At 46.5% G+C, this 27986-nt stretch overlaps 1 protein-coding gene across 1 annotated transcript in view; it reads left to right on the top strand.

Annotated features, from left to right (window-relative positions):
* Positions 1 to 2975: 2975 nt before the first annotated feature.
* The window catches only part of ITGA5 (integrin subunit alpha 5), a 285403-nt gene continuing 260392 nt past the window's right edge, over positions 2976 to 27986 (top strand). The window contains exon 1 of the mRNA XM_085654764.1: positions 2976 to 3284. Coding sequence (XP_085510890.1) covers positions 3127 to 3284 — 158 coding nt within the window. The 5' untranslated portion in view covers positions 2976 to 3126. The remainder of the gene's footprint in view (positions 3285 to 27986) is intronic.

The following is a 27986-nucleotide window of genomic DNA, read 5'->3' as shown; positions in this document are numbered from 1 at the left end:
AGCCACATAGAGGATACCAACTTCAGGATTCTATGCAAGGAGACTACTGCATGTCAAAGAGTGGAGAATATCCATAATTCCGGAAGTGGAGCACTCTGTAGCTTCCAAATGGGAGGTACCATGTAAGAAGCGTTAAAGAGAGATGTTATCACAGAGCAGGATTTTAAATATAAACCAGGAAACCACCACTCGGACCCTTGGAGGCAGTGCTGCTGCCGTCTTTCTACTGCTCCTCTACTTCGGCGATGTAACTAGTTTCCTCAGTCAGGCAGAGGCTCAAATAGACCCATCCCGGGCTCAGTCACCTGTCCTTTATAATGCCTACCTGTCTTGCTAGTCGATGTCTAACAAAGGTCTCCTTTTGTACATCTTCTTTCACACAACCTGCCTGTAAGTATGAGTGGTGAGTGCCAATGTCTGAGTCTGCTTCAGGTCCATGCAGTTTTGACGAGTGCTTTTGATCAAACATAAGTGAATGATCGATCTTTGGCACAACCTTATAGTAAAATTCATTGCAGGACCTTCCCAACTTCCCTGTAAACTGGCATCTAAATTCTATTTAGTTTTCACCATTGTTGCAGCCCTAAAAATTTTAAAATACACAGATAATGTCCCTAAAATGTTCATAATGGATATGTCCTAAGGTCTCTGTAAAGTTATTTCAAATTAGTGACAAGTTTAATTAAAACCACACTTACCAAGGTAGACAGAATTAGGAAACTCCACATTTTATGACGCAGATAACGTTTCCTAACTTTACGTAAGGTAATGTTTATCCTTACGGACCTTCCAGGTGTCATGATTTCCTGATGCAGAATGCACCAGTTAGGACATCCTAAAGTAAAAAAATGTTGAGTGTTGAGGCTGGACATCCACCACCTGCGGCAAGAGGAGTGGGGGAGAGGGCTCTGAGAAGAGGCCAGCTTATTTTTGGGAAAGATAAGAACCTCATACACTTTTCATTTCACAAAGCCTCAAAATTTAGAAAATACACAAAGTTGCGAGCCAGCCTGCCTTACTACCTTAGTCTCCTCTGCTTTAAATACTAATTAGTTGACCGAATTTACAGTTGGATTGCGGAAAGTTGACTGACGTGCACTCTGAATACCGAAGTATGAATATCAATGGTACAGATCATCAAATACAAAATATCGACAGGTAAGTAAGTATAGATTTTGATTCCTCGCTCCACATATGTGTACCTACGCAATATATATATATATATATCTTCAAGGTATGTAGATGTGGAGTTAGGAATACTAAAGCTATACTTCCCTTTCGATACTCTGTCCGTGATATTCTTGTAATTCGGTATTCTGGGTGTTGATATTTAGTAGTACAACCAGTATTCGGAGAAGTAAGCACTTATAGAGCACAGCTTTAATGTTTGGTCATAGCTGAGGGCTATGCCCCCCTATAAATATACACTCTGGCTCCAGGCCTGGTGTTCAAATGTGGAGAGATTCACGCAGACTGGAAGGGGAGGGATCCGATCACTAGAAAAGCATATTCCAAGTCCGAACCTTTGCGCTGCGGAGCAGTCTGCCTTCAGTTGTGGGCTTTCAAGCCTTTGCCATTATCTTAAACTCTGACGAGCTGGCCAGACTTAAGCGCCCGGCTTTGGAAACGCCCAGCCCAGTGTTTGAAATGGAAAAATAGAAGTGCAGGTACTCTGCACCAGAGTACCGGCTTGTTTCAGAGAAGTGTTGATACCCTCCAATTACAAGTATTACGCCACTCTTAAGAAGTGCCGGTACTCTCCCTCTCAAAATAAAAAAGTGCTGGTACTCCGTTCCGGACAGTACCTGCCCATTTAAAGCAGTGGCCCAGCCAGGTTTGGATGCCGGCTTCTGAGATATTGGACAGATCTCTTAATTCCCCCTGCCAAAAAAACACATGTAACGCCTGTCTTTCTTGTAAATGCCCAAGGGCCAAGTTTGCGTTAAATAAAACTACAAAAAAAAACACAGCTTAGACTGTTCTATACAAAGGCTTGGCACAGGTGGGAACTCACTGTCCTCACAAGGTGAGTAGGGTTGCCACCGGGACGGTTTTCTACCGGCACCCCCGGTATTTTGATGTCCAACCAGTCCAAAAATAGGCAAAATCACCAAATGCCCTTATCTGTACATATTTCAAACACCGAATATAAACAGAAAACACTTGAATGTGTTCGAGCGCTGTGCTAACAATTCCTGACTAACAATTAAACAAAGGCAGAAAAGTTTTGATACAAGTGAATTCATACGAGTTTACTTAAAATCCTGCTTAGTATCATGTCCAGTCCTTTCCAACTCGAAGCAACAACAAATGGACGGGCTTTTTCTCGCGAAAGGTGGCAACCCTGCAGGTGACTGGTTTGAATGTGATACCAATGCACTTCTCTGATTGGCTGGTTGGACTTCGCTTTTTTTCCCCTCAACAGAACTGGGAGAAAAAAAACGGGCGGGGCCGGCGCACCAGGGGGAGGTTTGGTCTTGATAAACAGGTCTCTCGTTTTCCGTTATGTGATCAGCTTAGCTGCGAGTAGATTTCTCGGCGCTCTATTGTTTTTTTTTTTTTTTTTTTTGTGTAGCTGGCCTTGGAATCCCGTATTTCTAATGCGAAAGCATTACAACTGCATGTATCTTACATCCCGCAATGAATATACACCGGACTGTATGAACTAACTCCCCACACCTGAGGTGGCACAACTTTCGCTCTCTGGTGCTTGTGAAGGGCCCCTGGGGGACCGCTTGGGCCCTCTCCCAGCCGATGCAGGCCCGCCGCTGTGCACCTCTCGCGGTTTAATAAGGTTAAAGGAAGGGGGTGCGAGGCAGAGCGGTCTGCGGATAATGCCATTATGTCACCGGGCAGGGGGCAGGGCAGAGTTTAAGGCTGTGATGTGAAAAGCACACAGAACATACTTAATTAGTTCCAATGCCTGGGGCAGGCGGGCCCCTGCGCCGGAGTTAGAGGGGGCTCGGTGACTTTGGGCAGACTCCTCCCAGGCCCCGCTGCAGTGACTCACAGGCAGGAAAGAGCCCACAGCCACGGTTTTAAGAGCAGTCTGGAGCAGGGGCCGTAGAGACAGGAGAGGAGACAGAGAGCAGCGCCGGTCCGCACAGAGAACCCCGGAGACCAACCATGGCAGCCCTCCCCGCCCTCGCAGCTTTCCTCGCCCTGTGCCTTCGCCCGGGGGCGCTTGGATTTAACCTGGATGTTGGGAACCCCGCCGTGTACACCGGACCAGAGGGCAGTCACTTTGGATTTTCTGTGGATTTTTACCTCCCGGATTTGCAGAGGTGAGCCTGAATAATGGAAAGATGAGCATGACGGGGAGATTCTACTGCCCGGTCATAAAATGCACCCACCCCCCCTTTCCTCCTCACTCACGCTACGGCTTTTAAGGGGGCTGGGTGCGGTGGTCACTGTTTCCTCTTCTTTTACGTTGAAGGAAGTCCCAACAGCTTTGTTTCAAACATTGTTAAAATGTGATTAAATGGGGGCTCTGTGAAGGCAGGAGCGCCCCACACACAGCCTGTTTCTGTTCTGTGTTGGAATCCCTTGATGGAGGGAGTGGTATCATGTTTTAATGCTGCATGCAAGCGAACTGCCCGTGCTGTTTTATGTTGAGATGGTATTCTCACAAACGTTTAGCCTCTGCACGTCGCCTTTGGAGGTTTCATGCCACAGGTTGGCTGTGAAGTAAACTTTCCTCGTGCAAGTGTTGTTATCGCAGGTCACGTCTCTTTTGTTAATTCTGGCTAATCCTTCATTTTTTATCACGTGTTTGTGGTGGGGCACACGGGAGAGTCTCTAAAGTGCCTTTCCAAGGGGAATCGTAACTATCGTGAATTATATGGTGAACTCCTAGGTTATAGGGGTGCCTTCTATTGCTATGTGAGACGAAGCCCCTCCCACCAGGATAGTATATTGGGGTGGTCCCGGGGTTTCCTTTTGCCCGGGAGGGGTGGGGGCGGGGGATCCCTTTTGATGTGAGTTTGGGCTCTCGCACCATGTTGCGAGCACGATTACAGCAGTGGGAGCATTTGGTGACAGGGTGTGACTCCAGTCCCTGATGGAATTTGCAGGTCTGGGAGGCAGCAGCTGCCCCTGGGGATGAGGGGCCGGTGCTTGACACGTGGGTGTCAATACTGTCCTGTGTGACCCTTCTCCCCCCTTTAGACGGCAAGCTAGGACTGGTCTTCCTGTCTCATGGCCCCTCTACAGCTGATCGCTTTCCCACTCGGGCAGTGGTGTGGGTAAATCAGCCACCCTGTTCTGTGATGTAATGTCCGTATGTGCCGCAGCTCTCACTGGTGTGCGCACTGTGACTGGTGGTGGTTGTATGCGTGGGCAGAGATTCCGTGTTATTTGAGATGTCTCTGTTCAGTGTGATCAGGGGCTCTGTCTCGGCGGGCGTGGGAACGCAGGCAGGAAGGAGACCGGCCTGTATAGACGCTGGACCCACTTTAAAGTCGGGGAGCCCCGGCGTGTTTCTCATCGGCGTTCTCCGAGCCTGAGGTAGCGGACCGGGAGACCGGCCTCGGTTATTGGGTGCGCAGTGGCTGCACCCCACACGCTCTCGAAATCGTGTTTTTTTTAATTGGTGGGGGTGCAAACAGTGGGCTCTGTGTAGTTTGATATTCTTTGTTTAAGTTCTATATCCAGGGAGCTGCTCTGGCCCAGGAAGGGTGGCTGTAAGGCCTCTATCGGGGTTTAGGTTGCCATAGACCAACTCGAAGAGTAACCGGGAGGGCTGTATGCTGTGACGTGTTTAGGGCAAGAGTCGGAGAGACCTGAGGGGCAGAGCTGGATTCGAAGGTCGGTGCCCACTTCTAGGCTGGAAACCGACTGGAGCTGAAACCGGAATTCTTTTTAAGTGGCTTTTGCTGCCGTGCTAGTTTGTTGTGCTGTAAGTTTGTGCCCTAAAAGACAAATGGCCAATCTGACGTTAAGTAATTGAGGCTTTCAAGCGTCTCTTGCTTCCGCCCAGTGAAGGCGCTTGAATAAAGCGCCAAACAAAGGAAAGAGCGGAAAGCCTGAGGCTTCGAGTCCCCAGCGGACCCTCCCCACCCCTCCACACGGGCCTCTGTGGTGCATCGCTCCTCGCTCGGACGTCACCCAACTCCACCATCCGTGTGACCCCCCCCACCCCGTGCCTCTCCCTTTAGGCAACTCTGCTACACACATCTCCCCTTTGACTCTGCCTGACTCGTCCCAGCCTGTGGGGCTCCCCCCCCCCCCCTCCTCGTTTCTCCACCATGTGACGCTTCATAACTGCATATATGACTTTCTGCCCTTAACTCGTACGACCCTCCCGTTCCTTGTGAAGTTTTCCACTCGCCGCCTCTGCTTTTTTTAATTTTTTTGTTTTATATCCATCTTTAATTTCCTTGATTCATACATCCGGCTTTTTTGTCCTCCTCTCTTAGCTTGCTTGTTCGACAACTTGTTCCTTTCTCTATTTGGATCAGTGGGTCACTGCCTTGTATTAGTTCCCCCTCTTTCCAGGCCCTTCCACTTCAGTCTTTTTATTCCCTGTTCAGCACCCCCCCCCCCCCTCTTTCTGACTGCACTTTATAGCTGCACACTAGGACAGTTTACCTCGCATGTAATCAGTTTACCTCGCATGTAAGCAGCAGGCAGCGCCGTGATCTCGCGTTGCTTCCGTGTGTGCGTACATGGCGTGCAGCCTGACATTCCACTGACCGGAGGCTCCCTCTGTACAGATGTTTCTGCGGTCTGCTTGTTTCAACGAGTGACTCACAATATGCCTTTCCATTTATTTTTTGTACAAAATGCCTCTCCACAGAACAAAAGGGAACGTATATTTCACAACTTTGCACGAGGACATAGGAATCGCTTGTGCTCAAACAACCGACCTCCCTGGCTGTGGAGCCTGGCTTTGCTCTTCAGAGCACAACCTCTCTATTCTGCCATCACACTGTTGCACCACCTCAAATAAATCTACAAGATAAACTACCTGGCTTGGAGCGTTCCTTTCCTCAACACTACACTCTTCCTTACCACACTTGCAGCCTAGCTTGACAACTCCACACCGGCTGCACGGCCCTGCTCCCTGTCACACCAGCAGCGGATCTTGCGACTGGACCGTCCGGCCTCTTGGCCTCCGCCCTATCACACTCATCGCAGAGCCTGACGTCGGTGGCCCTGCTACACCGGCTGTGCAGCCAGGCTTCTCCCATGCTGGCTGCCGCATAATTCAGACCGGTCACGCTGTCCGCGGGGCTCTGCTCGGTCACACCGACTCCCGAGGGCCCTCTTGGTCTGTCATTATTAAAGAGGCTTTAAAGCGTGTCCGTGGATATGACCTCATCACCGAATCTACAATGACCGCCCAATGCCGTCCAATTTATTAAAGAGTTTGTAGTATCTTGGTTATTATGTTTACATGTCATCCACTGCTCCACAAGTGGAACACTCTTGAGATGATGTAACATAGAATGTTTGGATATGAATACACAGTTGGAGAAGGGCTGAGCGCCTTGCCGGCTGCTCCTGGTGGGGCTGAATTACTACTGATCTGTAACTAACTTGAATAAATCTTCTTGAAACATCACAATCTACCTGGACCAGATTACTACCGAGTTGAAGACACCTCTTTAACCAACGCTACATCACAATGCAGTAACAATCCAATAACCAGCTACCTCGCCACATCTGGATTGCCCTTGCCTCTAACCCTATCCAGTTCTCCCCTGCCTTTTTGGCTCTGTTCATGCTTTAGAGGCTGTACACATACAGAGTGCAGCTACTTGGGCGTGTCCTGGCGCTGAATTTAAAAACCATGGATGGGGGGTTCACAACAAATCTATTTAAAAAGTAAGGCTTTCAGTGTTTGAGGAAAGCTAGATAGGTAGAGTTTGCTCAAAATGTAGGAGCCACTCTATTCTGTGGCCACCATGAGGGCCCCCACTGGTCCCTTTAACATGTGCGCAGGCCTGTGAAGTCGAAAACTAGATTGAGGGGTTGGAGGGCTGGTTTGGAGACTGCTTTGCGCTCCTCACAGGTATTTAAAAGCTGTGAGTTTCTGTATAGGGAGTCAGTGTAGACTCGACGCATGTAAATGAGGGAAGGGCAAGAAGGGAGATGACAAAGCACGGGCGCAGCAGTTTGGATGGTGCAGCTCGGGGGTCTCCAACGTTTCCTGTAATAATAGCTACACATGTTCAGTGAAAATCACCACAAGCTACTGATATTATTAGAGTTGGTTTTGTGACCACGTTGGTCAAGACTGCAGTAGAAGCCACCCTCTAAAAGTTTACTATGATTGATCATCTCAGTCCATCAGGCACGGTTGTCAAAAGTAATGTAAAAAAAAAGTGCTTTGTCCATACGGAATACCTCTACATGGGTAAATAATGCCCTTGACACCAAGGTCGTCATGTTAGTGATAAGCCTCCTCAACACCGCATGAATTATCATTCAAATATCATCTTTAAGTAAATTTGGGAAAAGTATCCAATTTTCCCAAATGTCAGTTTATCAGTTCCGAAAATACACAAATTTTTGTCTCAAATACACACTTTTCAATTTAGTTTGCTATATTCATTCAGCCAAGCACACGCTTCTAGTTTAGTCGGCCGGGCTGCACACAGGGGAGTCCCGTACAGGTAGGAGCAGAGCTACCAGTGGTTCATGAGCTACTCCAGAGGCCTGGTCTGGGGTTGGTTAAGCCGGTGTTCCTGGAAGGCCCCAAAAGAATGACCATGGTCCAAGGAAGGCACTGTTGTAGGTTGGATCACTATCTTTGTGCCAGGAGGCGTCGGGGCAGGCAGCACCATTCTTAAGGTCCTAAGCAGAGCACGGTAAGTGGATGCAGTGTGGTGGTTGTGCAGCACGGAAGAAGCGGAGGGACCGGTCACGCCTAGATTCCCAACCTTTGTCGCAGGAACAGGCGTTGGGCCCAAAGGGAGAAGGCCACGAAGTTGGAGCCAGATGTGACGCTGCTGGCCGAGAAGAGGACTTTGGTTTTCTTTGAGTTCAGTTTGACTCACTTCATCCATGAGAGGGCAGGGCTCACTTCAAGCTTGAACGGAGACGCTGCATGTGGGGAGCTGCTCATAAAGCAGACCAGTAGTTGCTTATCACCTGCATTTGTGAAAACTGAGCATCAAAGGATCTAATGTTGAAGAGGCCGAGAGGGGACAGGGCTCAGATACCTCTGTAACCCAAAATCATTTGCTTGTAATCTGGGACTACTTTAGAACGAATTCCTCATTGTACAGTGGGAGGGTCAAAACTGATGGGAGATTCAAGGAGACTAGAAAGTTGGAAACTAACCGGTTTATCTATAAATGTGGCTTGAACGTGGTATGGGGAGGGCGCTTCACTTGTGGGGGTGTCAGGGCCCACGTTAGCTTTTATCAGAGCTGCCTTGTTTGCAGTCTCCTCCGTGGCTTTCAGAGTTGAGGGAAAAGGGTAAGAGTCAAAAGGAAAGCCAGACTTGGTGGTCCTGATATTCTTATCACTACATGGGTCGGAGAGATCCGGTTGAGAGTGCGTCTGACCCCTGGGAATGTTAGAAATGTGACGTGGAAGGGCAATGTATGGTCATCGGAGGTTTTTTTTGTGATGGAGGAAATGTAGTGTGAGGGGTAAAAGAGCTGCCGACGCCCCTCTTCAAACACTACGCTACGGTGCAGTAGCTGCCACCCTTCACTCTTAGTGAGCTCGTCTGTGGTCTAGCCATCCACCTGCCCAGCTCGGCTGCCTTTTGGCTTCGTTTCCACTCTACAAGAAGCGTGCATGCGTGCAGCTAGGGTCAGCAAGTTGGCACTCTTATGTGCCCATGGTGGCATTTTTAGTTGTTGTTGTGCCAGATCCTTTCTGTTTAATTAGGATCTGTCCTGTCACGCGGGCTGTATTTCATGGCCCGCTGTCACAGGCTGTAGTGTAGAGCCTGTTAGCAGTCTCAAACGTGCTGCAGTGGGCTCCGTGCCCCCATGACTGCTGGTGGCATATCCAGACCTGCTGGCTTTCCTGTCCTGCCACGGCATAATCTCGTGGCGCAATCTGGCCTCTGGGCCTCGCCCTGGCTCCTTCCCAGCCTGGCGCCTCGGCGTCTGCCGGTCACAGTTGCGGCACGGCCTGGCCTCCTTTCACTTTGATAAGACAGGTTAGCATCGGGGTCTATCAACTCCGTACTGGGAATCCTGTGGCACAGCCTGGCCTCCTCTCACATGAGTGGTACACCCGTGGGGCACCCGACCCCCCCCCCCCTCATTGGTGCTTTACCTGTGGGGCACCCGACCCCCCCTCATTGGTGGTATACCTGGCGACCCCCGACCCCCCTCCCATTGGTGGTACAGCCCGGCCATCTATCACGCTGGCTGCAGGGCCTGGCCATTGCTCTGTCCCAGGGGTTGCCACGCCAGGCCTCTCGGTGTCTGTCCTGTCCTACTGGCTACAGTCTGCCCTCTGTTTTCTCTAAAAGACCCGCAGGAGAATAGTCCTTTTTTGTGAAATCTCGTGATTATTTTTGAGGGAATCCCTGCTCTTTTCTCCTGATAGCTTCAGTTGGTTTTTGCCTTGCGCTTGCTAGGTGATCATTGTCATGATGGTGAGGGCTTTATCAGCTGCAGTAGTCTGTAGTCCTGAAGGGGAGGGGAGGGGTGTGGAATCGAGTTTGTGCTTCTAATATAAGACGACGACAAAGGAACATGCTTTTTCTTTTGATGTTCTTCATAAGCTTACTGACCATGACGTGTAAGGGGAGGATGTGGTCTGCGGTGTGTTTAGGGAGGTAGCCTGGTTGGTTGTGAGTGATTTATTCTTGTTGGGTCATAAATTCCAGAATCCTCTGTTGGCTAATACTGGGAAAGGCTTTGCTCATGTATCTGCTGACTGAGTCTTCTTACATGGCATGGTTGCAGACTAGGCCACATCCAGGGTGTGTCTTGCTCACAACGGCACCCCATGGCCTATCGCTTACACCATGCCAACACACACTCCTAACCCACTGCCTCCAACATGACCAGGCACTCCAGCGTATGCTGAGAGAGTATACAGTTGTCTTTATGGCACTGACACTGTACTGTAAGAGCTGTTTCATACATGTCATGCAAATAAAACTTTTTGCCAACAGCGACCACAATGTAACAAGATACAATGAAGTTGCCAACACGCGTTGTATGTAGGTAATGGTTTGCATGTCACTTTGGAGTAGGCACTGTGTGGGGGTTATAGTAACAACGGATTTGTATTGGTCAGCCTGTTTCTGCAATTCTTTGGCCGGCTGGTGACGTTAAGTTCTTGAAGTCTACTTTTTTTTTTTACACAGGTCTTCTACTGAGATTCTTGTTCTAGGGAGTTTTACTGCAAATCCTGTCTCATTTGAGGTTTTCACCGTTAATTTCTTAACCCACAGTGGTGTTTTTGAATTGTCACGCCTGGTTTATTTGTGAGTGAAATATGCTGCACGTCATCGAAAACCGTGCTCTAGGTGGCTTCCTCTCTTTGACATTGCTTTTATTATAAATTAATATAGTCGTCTGCTTTTGTTTACATTTTTGACTTTTCTGTGGTGGTTGGCTGTAGCTGGGTTCTCGTAGGTCATTTGAGTCCTCCATAACAATAGTTTTGCCGTATTTACCGCTCTCGGCCAGATGGATCTTAAAGCACTACTGGGTTGAAACAAGACAATCAAGGTTTTAGTAGTTGTTTAGTTGGGTTTTCTGGAGTTTGTCTCCTCTGTATATTGGCCTCTTTTCTCTGGACCAAATACACGGTGTTCATTGTTTGTATGCTCTTTGTGGTGATGGTCCACTTCCTTCCCTGGTCTTCAGAAATCTGGGTGTACATGGAAGATGAACGCTTGTACTTACTGCGTCGATTCAGGGTTGGAGTATTAAAAGAATTGTGTGTGAAGCTTGATGGTGATGATTTTATATAAGAGGGAATTGTGTGTTACCTGGGACTCCACTATTGTTCAAAGACCTGAGGGCTGAATGAAAACGTAGCCACGCTACTGCGGAGCGAGAGAATGCCTATGCAATACCGCTACTAGGGTTAGAAATCAAGTGAACTTGAACGAATCCTACTACTGCTACAAGAACTGGAGCAAAGAGAGATAATGGGCGTCAACACTTTGAAGAGAGAGTTGGGTCCTCATTACTGCGTCAGAAGACGGAAGCAGCGAACAGGATTCGACTAAACCTGCATCCCACTACTGCACAGGAGCTGGGAGCAAGAGTTGGTGGTCGACGAAATACTTGGCACCATTACCCCTTACAGAAAAGAGGTAGAACCTTAATGACTGTATTGCTAATGGGGGGCTTAGATCACAGTTACACCACAGTGGAGGGAAGCAGAGGAAGAGATTGGACACTATTGCAGCTACAGGAAGCAGGAGCCATGAGGGAACCAAAAAGCCATTAGGCACTAAGGGGTGGGGTGTGTGTGCCCCCCCCCCCCCCCAGTAGGACATGTTACTTTTTTGGGTGCTTTACTTTAGAGTGTTGCAATTTCATTATTTGGGTAAAATGAGAGAAGTTAGATTTGTGATGAGGAATAAAAAGGTGAGGCTGTTCTCTCCCTCGCACTCTCTCTACCCCACTTGTCCATTGCCCAGCCAAGAGTAAAAGAGCGAATTCCCTTATAGTTAGTTGCCGTGTGCTGTCGGCCTCTTTTCTTCAAATCTAGTCCTTTGTTGGTGTTGGGAGCCAGTTGGCCACAAGTTTCCAGGTACTCTGTCTGCAATGTTGGCAAATGGTTTCTGCATTTCCGTTGACTTCAGATGCAGCAGGGGTCAAGCTACCAAAGTCTAACTGGTGGTAGACCGTGTGAAGGTTGGTGTCTAAGCGCATCAGGCAAGATTGTGTCTGAGCGCATCCTAAAGCTGTCAGTCTGTCTGTTAATATTCGGATCTCTATGATCCAATCATTTGTCAACAAGTTAGTCTTTACAAAACTGCACTTCTTCTCATATTAGGTTGGGCGTTGTGTGTTAGGAAAAACTTGATTTAAGTAGCACGTGAGACTTGTTTTGAAGTACAGGCCCAATTGTTTTTTTTTTTTTGTGTTTTGTTGATGTTGTGGTTAGTCTTTCCGCCATCCACCTGCGCCCCCCCCCTTTTTTTCTCTTCATAACCTACATGCAAATTATCTGGATCTGTTTCAGTTCTTTGAGTTTAACTGCCCAGTCCTTTAAGGAGTTGAGCTCCCGTGGATTAATAGTCTGGGGACGACCGGAATCCTGCAGCCTCTGGAGGGAAGACCTGTCAAATGTTGGGGGTTAGAGACAGGGCAGCGGGGAGGAGGACCACCTATGTAACTGCCACTCCAATCAAACTGCTGGGCCCTGCAGGGGGAAACCTGTGATCAGTGACTGAAATCCCACACCACCACGACGGGCCTGTCTGCCTACTCAGTAACTTGACACAGGATAAACAGAAATGCAGTTACTTCTTTCAGTAGTGCTCTGTCCTCAATTTTCAGCTTTTTTGAAACGATTGCAAGTGTGCAACAAATTGACATTTGATCGACTTTGAAATCGATACCACCAGGTCTTCCCTCAAGAAGTAAGCTCTTTTGATGCCTTGCATTCCATCCATTTACAAGCATTAACTGTGCTGAGTTTCGGGGTTTTAAAAAAAAAAACGAAAAAAAAAATTAATTATATAGGGTCAAATGTTTGCCTAGATTATAATTGGAACACAATTCAGTCAGACAGGATGGTAAAAAAATAAAATAAATTCCACAACGTAACAGAAGTTGATCTGTGCGTGCAGTATCGGAAACCATATCCATTGTGACTGACCCAGCCAAGCTCCAATTTAGGAAAGAGCTGAAGATGCACTACTTGGAATACTACGTACAATGCAGTGGTAATCCATGGGCCCTCTTGGAATCCAGTTACCTCTTCCATCACTCTTCGACTGTATTTTTGCCTTTGACTCCGTACAGTACCCCACTACCTCTTAGCTAGGTCTATGCTGTACTAATAGCACATACTTACTTATGTTTTTTTACCTGAAAAGCAGACCCTGCAGAGTACAGGGCATATGTTTGACGCTATCCTCCAGTTTTAATCTTAAGGACTGTTGGTAAAAGTGGTGTTGCTTCATTGTTTCTGAAGAGATGTATCCAACCCTAGCTCTCTAGGACAACCAACCACCCGCTGTAAACCGGTAACATTTAGATTAATTGTTTATACGTTTCCTATTCAGAGACTGAAATCTGGTGGTTTCTGTCCTCCTGAATTTACCCTAGCCAGTCATGATCTAGGACATTTTAAATGTTTAACGTAATATTTGCACGACACAAATTTTTTAAAATCTTGTTTTGATCTTGACAAGGGTTAAAAAAAATATTTTTAGTGAATGCCCCACAGACCTTAGAAGGGAAGCCACGCAGGAATGTTTTCCATCCTTACTGAGGACCTACTCCGAGTTATTTGTTTTTTTGTTATTGCCTTTCATGTTTTCTTTATTATCCATTTTCTCTTCCTGCAGCGTCCATGTTTGTGTTTGATGCCAGGGTCAGCCTATCAAAGCACAGCGTTGAAGCTGCTAGTGGTACTAATTCTGCTAGTCATACCTCTCTGATAACTCCTGGTATGATGTTTTGAGTAGGCCTTCATTGTGTTCGCATCATTCATTCGAAAGTCTGATGGTTTCTTTGTTTGAGTAATAAAGTAAAGCACCCTACTCCACCATTTTGAAGCAAATACTATAAAGATCTTTTTAATGGTCTAGTTTTTAATCCAATCAAGGCTCAGGGTGTATACGCAGAATGTGTCGGAACCTCTCCATTAACCTGTGCACTTATAACACCATAACCCAGTGATTTATTCTTCCATTGCCAAGTGCGATGTCCTATTATTATAGGGGCAGTTGAATAAGGTGTTGGGTCACCTTTTGGACTTTTTCTTTGCAATAATCTAGCTGTCCTATCTATCCATAACAAAAGAATAGCTTGAAGTTTACAAACTCTTAACCAATACCAGAAGGGCGAATCTGCAGTTAACACTATCTCGACAGACGCATATCTAGCCTGCTCTTTAGGGTCACTCGTCCCTCCATTACAGGATCGCTCTCGGCGCTCCTTCCCTGCACTGGTTCATTCCCTTAACAGGTGCACGCTTTTTGGTCCTCTAGGTGAAGTTGACACTCCTCTTCTTGGATCTTCTGCTGCTTGGGAAATTACCCAGTACCACCTGCTCACGGACGCCCAGTCTTACCATTTCGTTGAACAGGATTTTGAGGACAAGCCTCTTTGTTAACTCTTCTCCAATCATGGGAAGTTCCTCTAGTAGAAGGAGATCTAGAAAAGACTGCTTGCATTCCCAGCTGCAAGGTAAACTTTAGCATATGTAAGCCCCCAGTTTATTAACTTGCAAAGCGATCCCTGCTCTTGTTCTATAATCGATATTTGTGTAGCAGTTGGCATGAGGCAGCCAGGTTGTGTTGTCTTCGGTTAGAACTGTATTGGGCAAGCCTGGCGATAATGTGATTTGAGAGTGTAGGTTTTGGTGCATGGCGATGGGGGTTAGACGTGTCTTAGGGGATAGCTGGGTAGTGTCGAGAGTCGCACAGTTGATTCCTTTTCATGATTGTTGTGCTGCTCTGTGTACGGTGATCAGGATAGACAATTTGAGCTGGAGACAGACAATGCATTTCTCAAAGAGCACACGCTGCACGCTTTGAACTAAATGCACATGTAGCATACCAGTAACCAAGGCAAGCAGACTATGGCCTCCCTAGGCATATGGTAGCATCATCCCGGCAGGTGACACATTCCCTCAGCATTTTCACCTTAGAAATTAGTGACACACAAGAAATGTTGATGCCACCCTGAAATTTCTTTTATTAATTTCCAAAGTTTGTTACTTTATATGGTATTTTCTATCCCTTTTGTTCTATAACACGTTCCCCCCCCCCCCTCCCCCTCCATGCGTTGAATTGCTCTGGTTTTGAAAGAGCAGGGGCTAGTCATCAGGAGGCGAAGTGATTGCATGACGTGCTCGGGATGGGAAGCCGGGATTTAAACTCTTGTCTCTTAGTTCCACTCACAGCAACCTCGCTGTTGGTGTTGACCCAGTGCCGGCCTTAGGATATTTCGGGCCCTGTGTATAGTATACTGTATGGCCCCACCAGACACAAGTCAAATTGTTTTTCATTGCTAATCATTTTATTTAAGTAGATTTGTTAACCAGTATTTCAAGTAAAATTTAACTCTACAAGTGCCCCTGTATTGGAATAATAAATAATGCTACTTCACAAAAAGGGGACGTTCCTTGCTTTCTGTCCTGCAAATTCTTTTATTAATTCACTGTAGTAGAGAATTCGTCCAACATCATGTTCAACTGATATCCGTGCCCAGCCAGTCAGCTGGTCCTGGGCCATTGACGAATGCAAACAGTTCTTAATAATTTTCAACTTTGAGAAGGATCGTTCCGCAGAGGCTACTGTGACGGGAACTGTCAAACATTCTAAGAATGCTGTTTAAGTTGGGATAAACTTCATGCAAGCAGTTGTCATGTGTGTATTTGAGAGCAGACGCAGTACATCCTGCATCTGAATCAGAATGGCTTTTCTTGTACAGACCCTGGAAGCTTTTGATTTCTGTGATGAGTTCATCCCCTGCAATATCTTCTTTAGCCGCATCTTTGCACTTCTTCTTGAGCTCCCCTGTTTCCAAGGGTTTCCCGGATATGACTTGGTGTACAAACCCTATTGTGTCATTAAATTTTACCATTTGTTCAAAGCGTTCTTCGAGGTCGCTGATTCATCAATTAGATTGAAGTGTTCCATTATGAAAAATCAAAATGTTGTTTCTTGCTTCTTGTCCTCTTCTCGATCTCAAAGCTGGTCTCCACTCGATCATCAAATCTTGAGGCTATCTCGGAGGCAACTTCAATAACTTAATCAAATCTTTTGTCACGATACTCTTAAACGTAATCCCTAGTACTTTTCAGCAGAGCTATGGCAACATCTAACTGAATGTCAATACTTCGATTTCGTTTGCTTACTTTATTAATTTGACCTAAAATTTCATACCAGATAACAAAGCTGATAAATGGAAATGATTGAACCTCATTCTGTAATCTCTGGGTCTCGGAGAATGTCTGTCCATCAAGATCAGGCACATGCAGAACTTTTATCAATGCTCTGCGAACATCGGGGGCATAGTTGAATAGAACTTTCCCACACTCCATTCTGCTCTCCCGTCATGTGCCTGATGGTCTCTACACCTGCAGGACTCGCACAAGAGGTAAGTATGGCCCATCTTTTTTTTGATGCCGCAAACGTGGTATATTCTCTATAAATGCCCAAAGGAAGATCGTGTCTGGTGCGCAGTCCAGTATGAATGAATAATACTTGGAAAACCTTATAATATCAAGGAATCTTTATGGATGTTTTGTGATATAGGTTTAATGATTTCTTTCTGAATTGTTTTCCATAGGCAATGGTCTATTTCCTTTTTTTTCCAACTCCTGTGTTCGGCCATGAGATCATCATATTTAGCAAGCCGTTCTACTTGACCCAGAAACTTGCCATGTTCAAAATTTCCAAGTTTCTCATTGGTTACCCTCGAAGCTAAGTTTTGGTCTGCTAAAAATTGTACTATTGACACAAGACGGTGCAAAATAGAACTCCAGTATCGGATTTCTGACCGAAGTAAGGTCTGCTCTGCCTGATCAATCCCTGTAGAAGTGAAAATTCTCCTTTGTGCTTCACACCATGACTGCATGTGCCTCAGATGATCAGCAGACTTCATGTGATAGCAGGTATTCTCCAACATGTGGTCAGTCACTGAATCCTATAGTAGAGAGTTTGCCTGACCCTTTACTAAACCATTTTCAGCAGAAACCATATAGTGCATCAGCTGTGTTTGAGTATATTAGCCACTGTTTCTCAATACTTTCGTTGTTTGTAAGGGTTTTATAGAAATTCATAGGTGTCAAGCGTCAGTCATACGTTTTGGGATAGGTTCTCATCTTTCTGTGTCTCTGATTTAAAATCCGCTTGTCCATATTCTGCTGACTCCATGTTTTTGGCCGTGTATGTGGATCCAGCTGTATAGATTTATCAGAAGTCAAAATAGTATTGTATTCTGAGTTTCATCCTCTGCGTCAGATTTGGAACTAATCTGCTCCTGAACATCATCTTCTATACAGCAAGTGCCAGTTTCCTCCTTACTTTGTTTCCATTGCACTGTCAGAATTAGAGGTCTTATTTTCTATGTCTAGAGGTTTTTCATGGCGCTTTCAATTGCTGCTCTTTGCCTCTCCGCTGCAGCGTCTCTAGTGCTCTTGGCTAACCTTTTTGCTGCACCAGACAGATAATCGTATGGTTTTCTTGGGGTCATGCTGGATCAGTGATTTGACAATCGTAGATCCTACACCACATTCGACTGCTTGAGCTCCTAAGCTTAGGCGGAAAACAGCTGACCACTCGCAGCCTTTGCTTTAAAATGAGCGATCTCCCAGGCTACAGGTTAAAACAATAGGATCTGCGTCATGTACAGGGCTCGAGTCAGGGATACACGCAGGTACACGGCGTCCCCCCCCCCCCCCACTCTTTTCACAGGGTGGACCCCGTCCCTCCCTGCCAAGAAGTTGGGCCCCAGAGAAATATTTTGAACTTGTTCCGGTGTAATTTTCAGACACGGGCCACGTTCAGCAGCACCTGCACGTTACCTGCTTTCCATTCCCAGCAGCAACATGCAGGCTGTGAGGGAGCCTTTATTTACCTCCAGCTGGGTTGAAGTTAAGGGGCCATCCGCCCTCCTTTTGTTTGTATACGGGCTGGGGGCCGCCTGGAACCTTACATTTAAATGTAAATGTCACAGAGGGAAAGAAAGGCACACAGCTTGCCTTCCCTTTCCAGGTACTTCAGAGAGGCGTGCTTGCCTTTGTTCTGTCCCTGTATATAAATGCAGACACTGTAAGACTGTCAGATGGGTTAGTCTGTCCCAGTATTTACACAAATAATTTAAATAGCACTATTTTATTTCTTTTATATCGCTACGTCATGACGTCATTTGCATATTGTCTGTCTTGGTCAGTCCCCCCCACTTCTTTTTATAGGACTGTGCCCTGGTCATGTACCATGCATGTTAAAACAAGTTGCTTGAACTTCTCATGTTGGCGTTAATGGGGAAATGTTACCTTGTGGCAGGGCGCCACACACAATGTACTGCGCGCACAGCTGCTTTTTTCCTGCTATGTGTGTGCTTAAATTCTCTCATGCCTATGTAGCGGAGGCTGCCGCGCGCTTAAACTCTCCCATGCCTATGTAGCGGAGGCTGCCGCGCGCTTAAACTCTCCCATGCCTATGTAGCGGAGGCTGCCGCGTGCTTAAACTCTCCCATGCCTATGTAGCGGAGGCTCCCGCGCGTTTAAACTCTCCCATGCCTATGTAGCGGAGGCTGCCGCGCCCTTAAACTCTCTCATGCCTATGTAGCGGAGGCTCCCGCGCGCTTAAACTCTCCCATGCCTATGTAGCGGAGGCTGCCGCGTGCTTAAACTCTCTCATGCCTATGTAGCGGAGGCTGCCGCCCTTCCTGTGGTACAGATGACGACAATGTTGCTCGCAGCGCACGTTCGGACAGTAATCCACAAAGGCCTCCCCCTAAGTTGTGGTTACTGTGCAACTGCACTGGTTCACCACCCCTACTTGAGTGAGTTACAATATTGCTTTCGATCGAGGGACGCGAAGTCTTAAACACTCTCTGGCTGAAGATAGAGTCCAGGGGACTTTTTAATCACCCCCATCCACCCTGCCTGTTTTCAGTTTATTGTATTACACCACATACGTTCTGTCTGTCTGAGCTTCCTGGGGTTCTAAGAACTTGTATTGTGGTCGTTTTGGAACTCTAACTGATGCTTTACAGAAGCTGAACTCAGTTCCGTCCATTGTCTTTTCTCAAATTGGGAGGGGCAATGAGCAGAATAGCTCAAAATCGACCAAATGAAATGTTTTATAACATGCGCCCTTACATACATTTTGTTGGCACACGCTGAACGGCTTCTCCTCACGAGTGTTGTCATTTTGTATCTTTTTCTCGTACTACTTTGCCTAGTGGGTTTCCCAAGGTCGTTGCTCCTTATTTTCTTAAGGCTACGTAGAGGTTCCATTAGTTGACGCTGGCATAATTGAGTTTCGTTGTTGGAGCAACTAACATTTTCTTAGACTCTTTTTGTTCTTTATTTTTTTTGTTATTTTTCTTATTCATGATCATGTAGTATCACTTTACTGAATGTACTTTCAGCTGCTGGCTATCCTATTGTTTGCTTAGTTATGCGCCAACATATCCCACTTTTGTAAAATTTGTCTTCAGCAATTGGGAAGTTGGAGGTAGAGGTGGTGAGCCGCCACATTACAAGGGAGAGCCCAGCTGGTGCAGCACATAGGGTCCTATGCATGGCCGGTCCTAGGAATTTTGGGGCCCTCGGCAAAATGAAAGATACGAGGCCCCATCTAATTTGCAGCTGAAGTGTCATCACAGGAACTCGCCTCATAGGAAGTGACATCACAGGGCAATTAATCTTCTTTTGCATCATTGAAGTGACTTGCAAAACACAACTTCTTGGGAATCGATATCGGTATAATGGATAACCCAAATAAATCAAGTCCATATATTTTATCTCTCTTAGTGATTCACAGTAGTCCAGCTTGATGGAAACGCCTGGCGCAGCTCTCACGAAAATGGGTATCTTTACTCCAGTGTTCTTTGTCCAATGGTAACGGATTGCATGCCATCTGAGGTGCACAAAGGTGACGTACACAAGGCAAAAAAAGTATTAAAGTGCTTCAATGAAGTGGTAGTGGGCACTCTAGCACACACCAGACCTCAGCCAGGACCTCAGTGGGCATGGCACACAACAAATGGCTTGGCACAGAGTTGTTTACTGCGGAACACCTTTATAGTGGTTATGTGTTTACAAATAGACCCAGTAGGCACAGAAATGTGATGTTGAAGGGAGATATGGAAAAATGTGAATCTTGGCTGGTACAGGATGGAGCAGTCAAGCTTGTAATTGGGCGGTGTAGGGATGGAGTAGGCAGACCGTGTGTGGTGTAGGGAGGCAGCAGGAAGAGACTGTGGATAGTAGGGATGGAGCAGGCACAGACTGAGTGGTGTAGAGACAGCTAAGGTTGCTAAGGGGAGCAGATGGGAATGTACAAGCCGGGTAGTGTTGGGTTTTCTTGGCATTAGAGCAGCAGGGCTGCAAGTGAAAAAACACCTACCAGCGAATGCCTGCCCCACTCTCCGTGGCCTTGTAGCCATCAAACAGTGCTGTGAAAGAAGTACCCCACTTCCCAGACCCCTCAACCCTTGACATTGCACTGTAAGGCCTAAGGGAGGTGGCCATCCTTGCCAAATATCACTCGTCACAGGTTAGATGAATGCATGTGTTGGTCTTCACTGCATTTCTGCACTGCAACAGTTTGTTACACAATTCACAAAGTTCATATAGTTTTACAGCAGTTCATGATTTTGCACCACAAATGAGCAGTTATTTGCCAGGTTGAGCTTGGAGAAGACTGGCAGCATTTAACTGCTACTTTTGTGTGGAGCCCTTCAGGATGATCTCAAGTTGAGAAAAGGTGGGTGATTTCCCGTCTGCCGAAATATAAATCCCATTATATCCTATGCTACACATATATATACAAATGGAATATCTGTCACCGTTGTGATGCAGTAACCCATCCACCGAGAACTAAATCGGGCCCCAAGTTCTGCTAGGTATCCCTATTTTTACTCTAATAACTATGGAGCAATAACACAACAACTTTTAAATACTTTAAAAGCGATTCCTTTTTGTTTTTGCTCTTTAATATTCATATTTCAAAAGGGGGGGGGGATCCAGATTTCACTGACTTTCCTAATTCATTGATGGGCAAACGTGATCCAGCGCTGAGAATCCAAAGGTAAGGGGGACACCTCTCCTGAGCCGTGTAGCACTTGATCATGTCTGCGAGGCCTAAGGGATGGGGTCGCCCACCAGAGGCCTGGAACACATTACCCAGCACTGCGAGGCCCAGTGGATAGAAGCGTTTGGGGGTCCTCTCCCACGCCTTACAGGTGGTATGCAATGCTGCAAGGCTCAGGGGAGGGGGGACCAAGACACCCAGAGCATGGCAGTACAGCCAGGACTGTACCCTGCCTGATCAGAGACATGGCAAGATTACATAGTCAGCGCAGATACGGTCAGACACCAAGAACAAGAAACAGAGACACATTACTGGAGCAGTGAGGATTAGTGACACCCTGATATTGTGCAGCCAAGAGCTACGTCAGTGGTGATTCTCTGCATTGATGTAGGATTTTAATATGGGGCTGCCATCTCACCTCTCCTTTCTTCTGGAGGTTCAATTCCCACAGCGATTATCCAGTGCTGCTAGGCCCAGGAAAGTAGAGGGGGCCTTTACTGGGCATCCTAATGCTCGGTCATGGCTGTGAGGCCTATTATAGGGGGGCCCTCCACATGAATGGGTGGGCAATGGAGTTCATTGGTTGACTGATGTACAGGTGATTGGATTTTATTGGTTGAATGGCAAATAGGTGGGTGGGGTTTATAAATTGAATGGTAGATATGGAGCGGGATGAATAGATGTATGGACAGTACTTCACAACATTGACAGATTCAACTATTTTGAGGTACAGGTGCTTGCTAACACATAGTGCAGCTGGCTATGATCCTTTTTTAACAAGCACTTCCTTTTAACATAAATAGCCAGTTGTCTGCATTTTTACCAGTACGGGTTCACTTTCTGAAAAACCCTCTTACTGATGGTTGCACTTGAGCATGCACCAAACCGGTTGCGTCCAGAACAGAGGGGAAGTGGTTTACTCTTTTCACACTTTTCAACTATGAATCTGTGGTTGAAATCACACAGTGTTTTTGTTCATAGAAGGGGGGGGGGGGCCCCATCTCCGCCTCGCAGCCATAGGTAGCAGTACTAAGCCCAAGAGAGGAACCCCCCGCCTGGCTCTCACAGCACTGGATAATGTCCGAGGGTCAGAACCCCCCCCCCCCCCCCCCCCTCTGAACTTTGGGGCCATAGTGTAATGGAATAAGGACCAGGAGAGGGGCCCCTCAACCCTAAGAGGGTTTCTGGGCCTCGCAGTCTGTGTAGCACTATGTGACCCAGGAGAGAACTCCCCTGGGCCTCGCAGTTCCAGGGAAGTGGGACCCATCCCTGTGCCTCACAGGCGGGATTCAGCAACGAGAGGCTCACAGGAGATGGGCTCCCTACTGGGCCTTTCAAAGACATACACTGGATCCCTTATGTGCCTGCCTCATGAGGTGACCAGGTTTTGAAAAACAAAAACCTGCACATCTAGCAGAAATAGAAAAACTACAAGGGGGTACAGATTGACTTAAATTACAATAGTTGTTATTATTGAAACAGACAGGTACCTAACAGACTAAATTTAATTCAATGTTTAAACCCAGGACACCTGGTCACATTATGATCTGAACCAGCTGTTTCCTCCTCCACTCCATTCTCTTTACTTGGTATGTTCTTGTGTCCTGCTGATCGATTTGGGAAATAAAGGGATGCTTTGTTGCCCGATGACTACAAATTGCCAACGTCCACACCCCCAACCCAAGAAATGCCACCACGCCCTTGCAGTGCAGGTGATCAAGACACCTTGCTGTGAAAACACCTCATGATGTGATTGGCTGGGGGAGGGGGCACAGGATATGTGTGAGCCAAGTTCACTGTGTCTCAGAGAATCAGTGGACTGTGGCGCACCTCACTGGGGCCTCATGTTTTGGAGGGAAGTGCGGGGCCCTGGGCAGCTGCTCACACTGCCATGCCTAGCGCCGGCACTGGTCCTATGTACAAAAGGGTTTTCCACATTCTGTGTCTATTTAGTAATGCGTTGATACATAGGGGCCTTCGTCGTGCTTGCCTCTCGGAGCTCGTGCACGAGCCAAGCCTTGGAAAAGTTTGCAAACTAAATCGTGCAAAAGACATGATGTATTTCTTTACATATGGAACCGTTTCAACTTAGTATGTCAAATTACTTCACTTCATTTAGAGGAATTTATTAGAAGAGATAGTTTTCAAGCAGGAACTCAGACTCCTTGATTGCCCCCATCTTCCTAAAAAAATGTCATAATTGAGCCAAGTCCGTTGCCACCTGCACCCTATATGCAACTAGTTTATTATTTTATATGGAGCATCATTATAGTCCATTAAATAAAACGAGTGATTTTGTACAACACTCATCCCGAACACTTGAATTACAAGATGCTCTCATACATGATAATGAAGAAAGGAGGCGCAAGTAAATAAAATAGTTACTTAGGATCACACAATTTGGCCAAGCTGGAAAGCCGGGATTATTCTCAGGTTTCTTTTACTTTAACATTGTGCAATTCAGCCACTAGAATGTTATAGGTTTCCTGTTTTTTTTACATCTCTAATCTGTTTTATATCGAATATTAATACCTTTTCTAAATTTTCTTAGCGTTCATCTTGTGTGTCTCGTAAATTTAAATACCTTCAGAGTAGCCTATTTCTTTTGCATCTTGGCCATATGTACATGTGTCCAGTAACTAGTTATCTTTTGTCTGCCTTTATTTATTGTTGTCCTTCAGCTTATTTGAATTCCAGATTCGTACTTCTCCTACCTCCTCTTCTTGCATCTCTAATCTCATGTTCTGCTCTAGCTGTACTGATCTCATTAAATGGTTTCATTGGTTGTACCTGCAGGTAAACTTCCCTGCTCAGACACGACATTAGCCCCTTTTAGTTCCTTTTTTGTCACTGGATCTATCTAGCTTGACAGTGCAGCTGTCTCCTCACCTATTATTAACAGTTCTTTAAAATGTATATAGAGTGTAGTTTAGGTCTTCCCAGAGTATATCTTTCACCGCATGCTATTGGCTGTTTGCATTGTTCCACTTTCTGTTAAGTGCTTGCTGTTGGTGGAATGCATGAGGGACTACCTTACATATCAAAAGTTCACAGAATCCTAATCTTTATTTCATACATGCATTGTCTACAGAAATCAGTCCTTTTCTTAGGTCTTCCCTACTAGACCGTGCATGCGCTCTGTTGGGTGATTTGTTGTTTGCTTCAGTGGACTTGGAGCCCACCCATTGTCTGCCATTGGTTGGCTTCGTTGTCCCTCATCTGCTTGCTTCTTATTCACTTGCGAGTGTGGACTTTTTTCTTCTTGTGTTTTGTCCCTCCCCTGGAGAATGATGCATCACTTTGTCCCCAAACTGTTCCCTTTTTCAGATGCTATTTTTTTCTTTTTAGGTCTCGGCTGCGAAGGTTGCGCTTGCGCAGTCTCGCTCCGAGATTTAATGACTTGGGAGAAGAGGGGCTTGAACCCGCCCCTCTTCTCCCCTGTTCTCCATTGGCTGGCCTCGTAAATGCTGGCCAGCCATTGGAGAAGAGGTCCCATCACTCCAATCATGCCCCGTCCTTTTCGGATCGGGGGGCGTGTTTTTTGCGAAAAGTCTCAGGGAGGAGACAACAGCAAAACACGCCCCCGAATCCGAAAAGGACGCTGCCTTGGTCGTGTGCTCGTCCGCTCCCCCTTCGTCCGTTGCTTGCTGGTTTAGCAGCGCCTGTCTCAGCAGCAGTTGCAGAATGTTTTACATTTCCCAAATAAAAACCAATCCCGTGAGAGCCGGTTGTGGAGTCCGCGTGGGTAACGTGTGAGCAGCGGCGCTATGACTGGCATGTGTAATTTATTGAATAATCTGTCTGACAGCCACAGAAACACGTGTCAGGTTCTAGGCTGCTGTGTCCACACTGTCACCCGCTCTGTGGGGTAGTGCAGTGAGCTCGACGCGCGCGCGCAAAGCAGTAAGCAGACCCGTTTCCAACATCTATGTTCAAAGAAATTACAAGCAGCTGAGATGGAGCCGCCCTATTCTTCTCCCACACTTGCGAAATGTGTACTAAACACTGGAAGAACGACGCCGGAAGCCGTCCCTCCACGTCTGCCGTCTGTTGCCATATCTGACGTGCCCACGCCAGGGAGCGGAGCCTACGTACGTGACTCCGCCGCGAGCCGCGACACCAGACGGGCCGCTGCAGGCACAAACACTCCAGTTTGCGCGAATTCCCAGGTTCGTAGAGAAGATGGCAGCAGCTGACTAGCCAGGATTCTTGCTGCTGAGGCAGGCGCTGAAAGGAAGTCAAACATACTGTTCCTCCCACCCATCCTTTTAACCTCTTCACCCTGATTTCACTCCCCCAACTTGTGTGGTGAGTAGCGCTAAGCATACCTTTGATTAGCTGACTGACAGCAAGGCCTGCCCTTCACCCACTTCCAGGCCTCACTTAAATCCTTGAAAGTGGAGTAGTTTTGAAAAGGCTGTGCCCCCTGGGTGGAAATGTTTGTGTAGTACCATAAAATGGTTTCAGGAAGGGCAGTTCCTCGAGGTGCCGATGAGGTAGGCGTAAGGATAAGTCTTGTGGCATCATTTCTTCAATAAGGCTGCCTTGAGAGCCCATTCTTACGATTACAGAACTTCAGTAGACCAAATCGATACAGATGTGTGTAGAACTCTGTCTGAAATAAGCATCTTTGTTGTGCGTCTCCCTTTTCCCACTCTTTGCTTCTGATGTTTTTGATCTCTCCGTGGGTTGAGGCCTACTAACCCGCAGCCACATATCTGTTTAAATGAAAGCTGTTTTCTATTAAAAATTCCCAAAACCGTTACTCTTGTGCAGAGAGTTTCTGCACAGCTGTGTAGAGTATAGATAGATGGCACTAGAGAGAAAAAAATATTATTTTGTCAGACACCGAAAACATATAATGCTTTAGAAGTGTGTATTGGCTGTAGAACATACACACCCTGCGCTGGAGTTCCCTTCTTTTCCACCTAGTCTGTTCACTGACCAGCCAGCACCACAGCTGCGTATACAAACAAAAGCCACTCATAGGTCAGGAAATAAGGTAAAATTTGACCCACCACTTCTTGCGTCATTTGTGCATCTGAATTGCTCTTTAGGTATGCTGCTTCTTCCAGGTCGTAAGGACTGAACCCTAGACAAATGCCCAAAAGGAGGCTGCTGCAAGTGAGGTACCGGGGGTGGGGATTTCCTTTGAAGTGGCTGTAACTGAGGAAGCTAAGGAGCTTCATTCCCCCGTTAAGAGGCCTCTGGAGGAGCTACAGCTCAAAATAGCTGTACAAAGGAGGCACCATCTTAATTTTGTGGTTTTATAACTGTTAAGCTCCCTCACACTGTACTCCTGAATGGAGAATCCAGATACTACATTAAATATACCTTGGTGAATTTTATTTTTAAGAATGTTAAAACTTGTATTTCAGGACAACGTATTTAGATGTCCATTTTCCATCCAACAAATGTGGAAGATTAGACTAAGGTGGAGCCAAGTGCCAAAAGAAATTCCTCTCCTTGGCCTTTTGCATTAGCGTTTACATTAACCAGTTCACAGGAGGAAATGTAAAAGGCTGCTGCCATGTGAACTTGTAAAGGGGATGCAGAGACCAGGGAAATGCAGAGGTGCTGTAGAGCGGGAGCACTGGAGGCTTTGAGACTGGAAAAGGTGGGGTGATGATGAGTGGGGGTGTGTGCAAGAGGGGCGGCAAAGAGGGAGGTGCACAATAGCAGGTAAAAGACAGCTATTGACATTGCTCATGACATTATGTTTGTTTATGTTTTAGTTTTTAAAACATTTAAAGAAACAGCATTGTTATTTACAATGTCGATAGCTTAATCTGTGTGTGGGTGCAAATGCAATAGGTCTCGCATTTGAGAGTGATTAAGCTATTGACATTGTCAATAACAATGCCGTTTCTTTAAATGTTTTAAAAACAAAGACATAAACAAAAATAATGTCATGAGCAATGCCAATAGCTCTAACTTCACCAATGCCGAGACCATTGCATTGTAAATGCTTGTTATTTAAGCACTCCACAAGTGTGTCTTCCAGCTGTTTCCATGGTGTGTGCAAGACTGGACTGGCCGGTATTGACACTTGGAGGCCCGTTTCAGCCTCTAGGAATGATCGTGCTCATTACCGATCGCGGCCGCGCTCTTGTTCTAGTGCACATCTGCCCATGCGGGCTGAAATGTTAATTTTTGCCAGGCCTGTTTTAAGTTTCCAGTCTGGCCCTGGGTGTGTGTCCCTTCCTCGTGCTGATATTTCTCGTCTGTGGTGTTCTTTGCATCCTCCTCCATGACCTGCTCGCCCTCATGACTTCCCCACCCATGTTGCTTTATTACTTCCAGCTAAACGTTGCTCTCACTTTTTTGGTTTTTTTTTCCCATCCATGCGTGCTCCTCGTTGGTCTCCTCATCAATTTGCTGTAACAGGCTCCTCCCCCCCGCGGATGTTTTACAGCATGGTTAAAGCCCATTAGCAAAGTCAATAAGTTCAAAAGGTGATGCTTATTTACTTAACCAGCGTGTTTTTCTTTTTTTCACTCCAAAAGGCTCTGTCTAGTTGTGTAAGACCTACTGTAGACATACAGTGGGCTTGCAGCATGTCTATTGCTGATCATGGGTTAGCTTTGTTGTCGATCTAAATTCTTGCATCTTACTTGATGACTTGCCTTCCTCTTGTGTTTATTTCTCCCATGGAGCAAAGCTTCTTCACAATTTTGTTAATTGGCCAAGATGTATACTTCCACTGCTCTCATTGAGGGATTTATTTTTTTATTTTTACTGAGCACTCCATGTCCATGCACATGTTTTCCAGCTATCTCCCTCCTGATATGTTTATTATGCTACCCATCCATCCTGTGCTGCATTCCTTCCAACTCCCGCAGCTTGTCTGTCAAAGCATTGCAACAGGGATGTTTTTGCTGGGATGTGGCTTAAGAGCAGGACTAAAGGTTTGTTTTTGCTGATTTCACATATTGTAAGATGGGCCAAGCTTTGACACAGACTTTTTTGACACTAGAGAAAGGACATCTGCTGCACTCCCCTTTCACCTGAGGCAGAAGGTTTACCTTGCACTGGAGGCCCATAATTCTGCTCTCTAGGCTACTGCAGAAAATCAAACTACTGAATCCTGTGGAAA

This window comes from Triturus cristatus, chromosome 4_1 (assembly GCF_964204655.1).
Source record: "Triturus cristatus chromosome 4_1, aTriCri1.1, whole genome shotgun sequence".
NCBI lineage: Eukaryota > Metazoa > Chordata > Amphibia > Caudata > Salamandridae > Triturus > Triturus cristatus.
The sequence above is the reverse complement of the archived record's forward strand: the minus strand, read 5'-3'. Positions and strand labels throughout refer to the sequence as shown.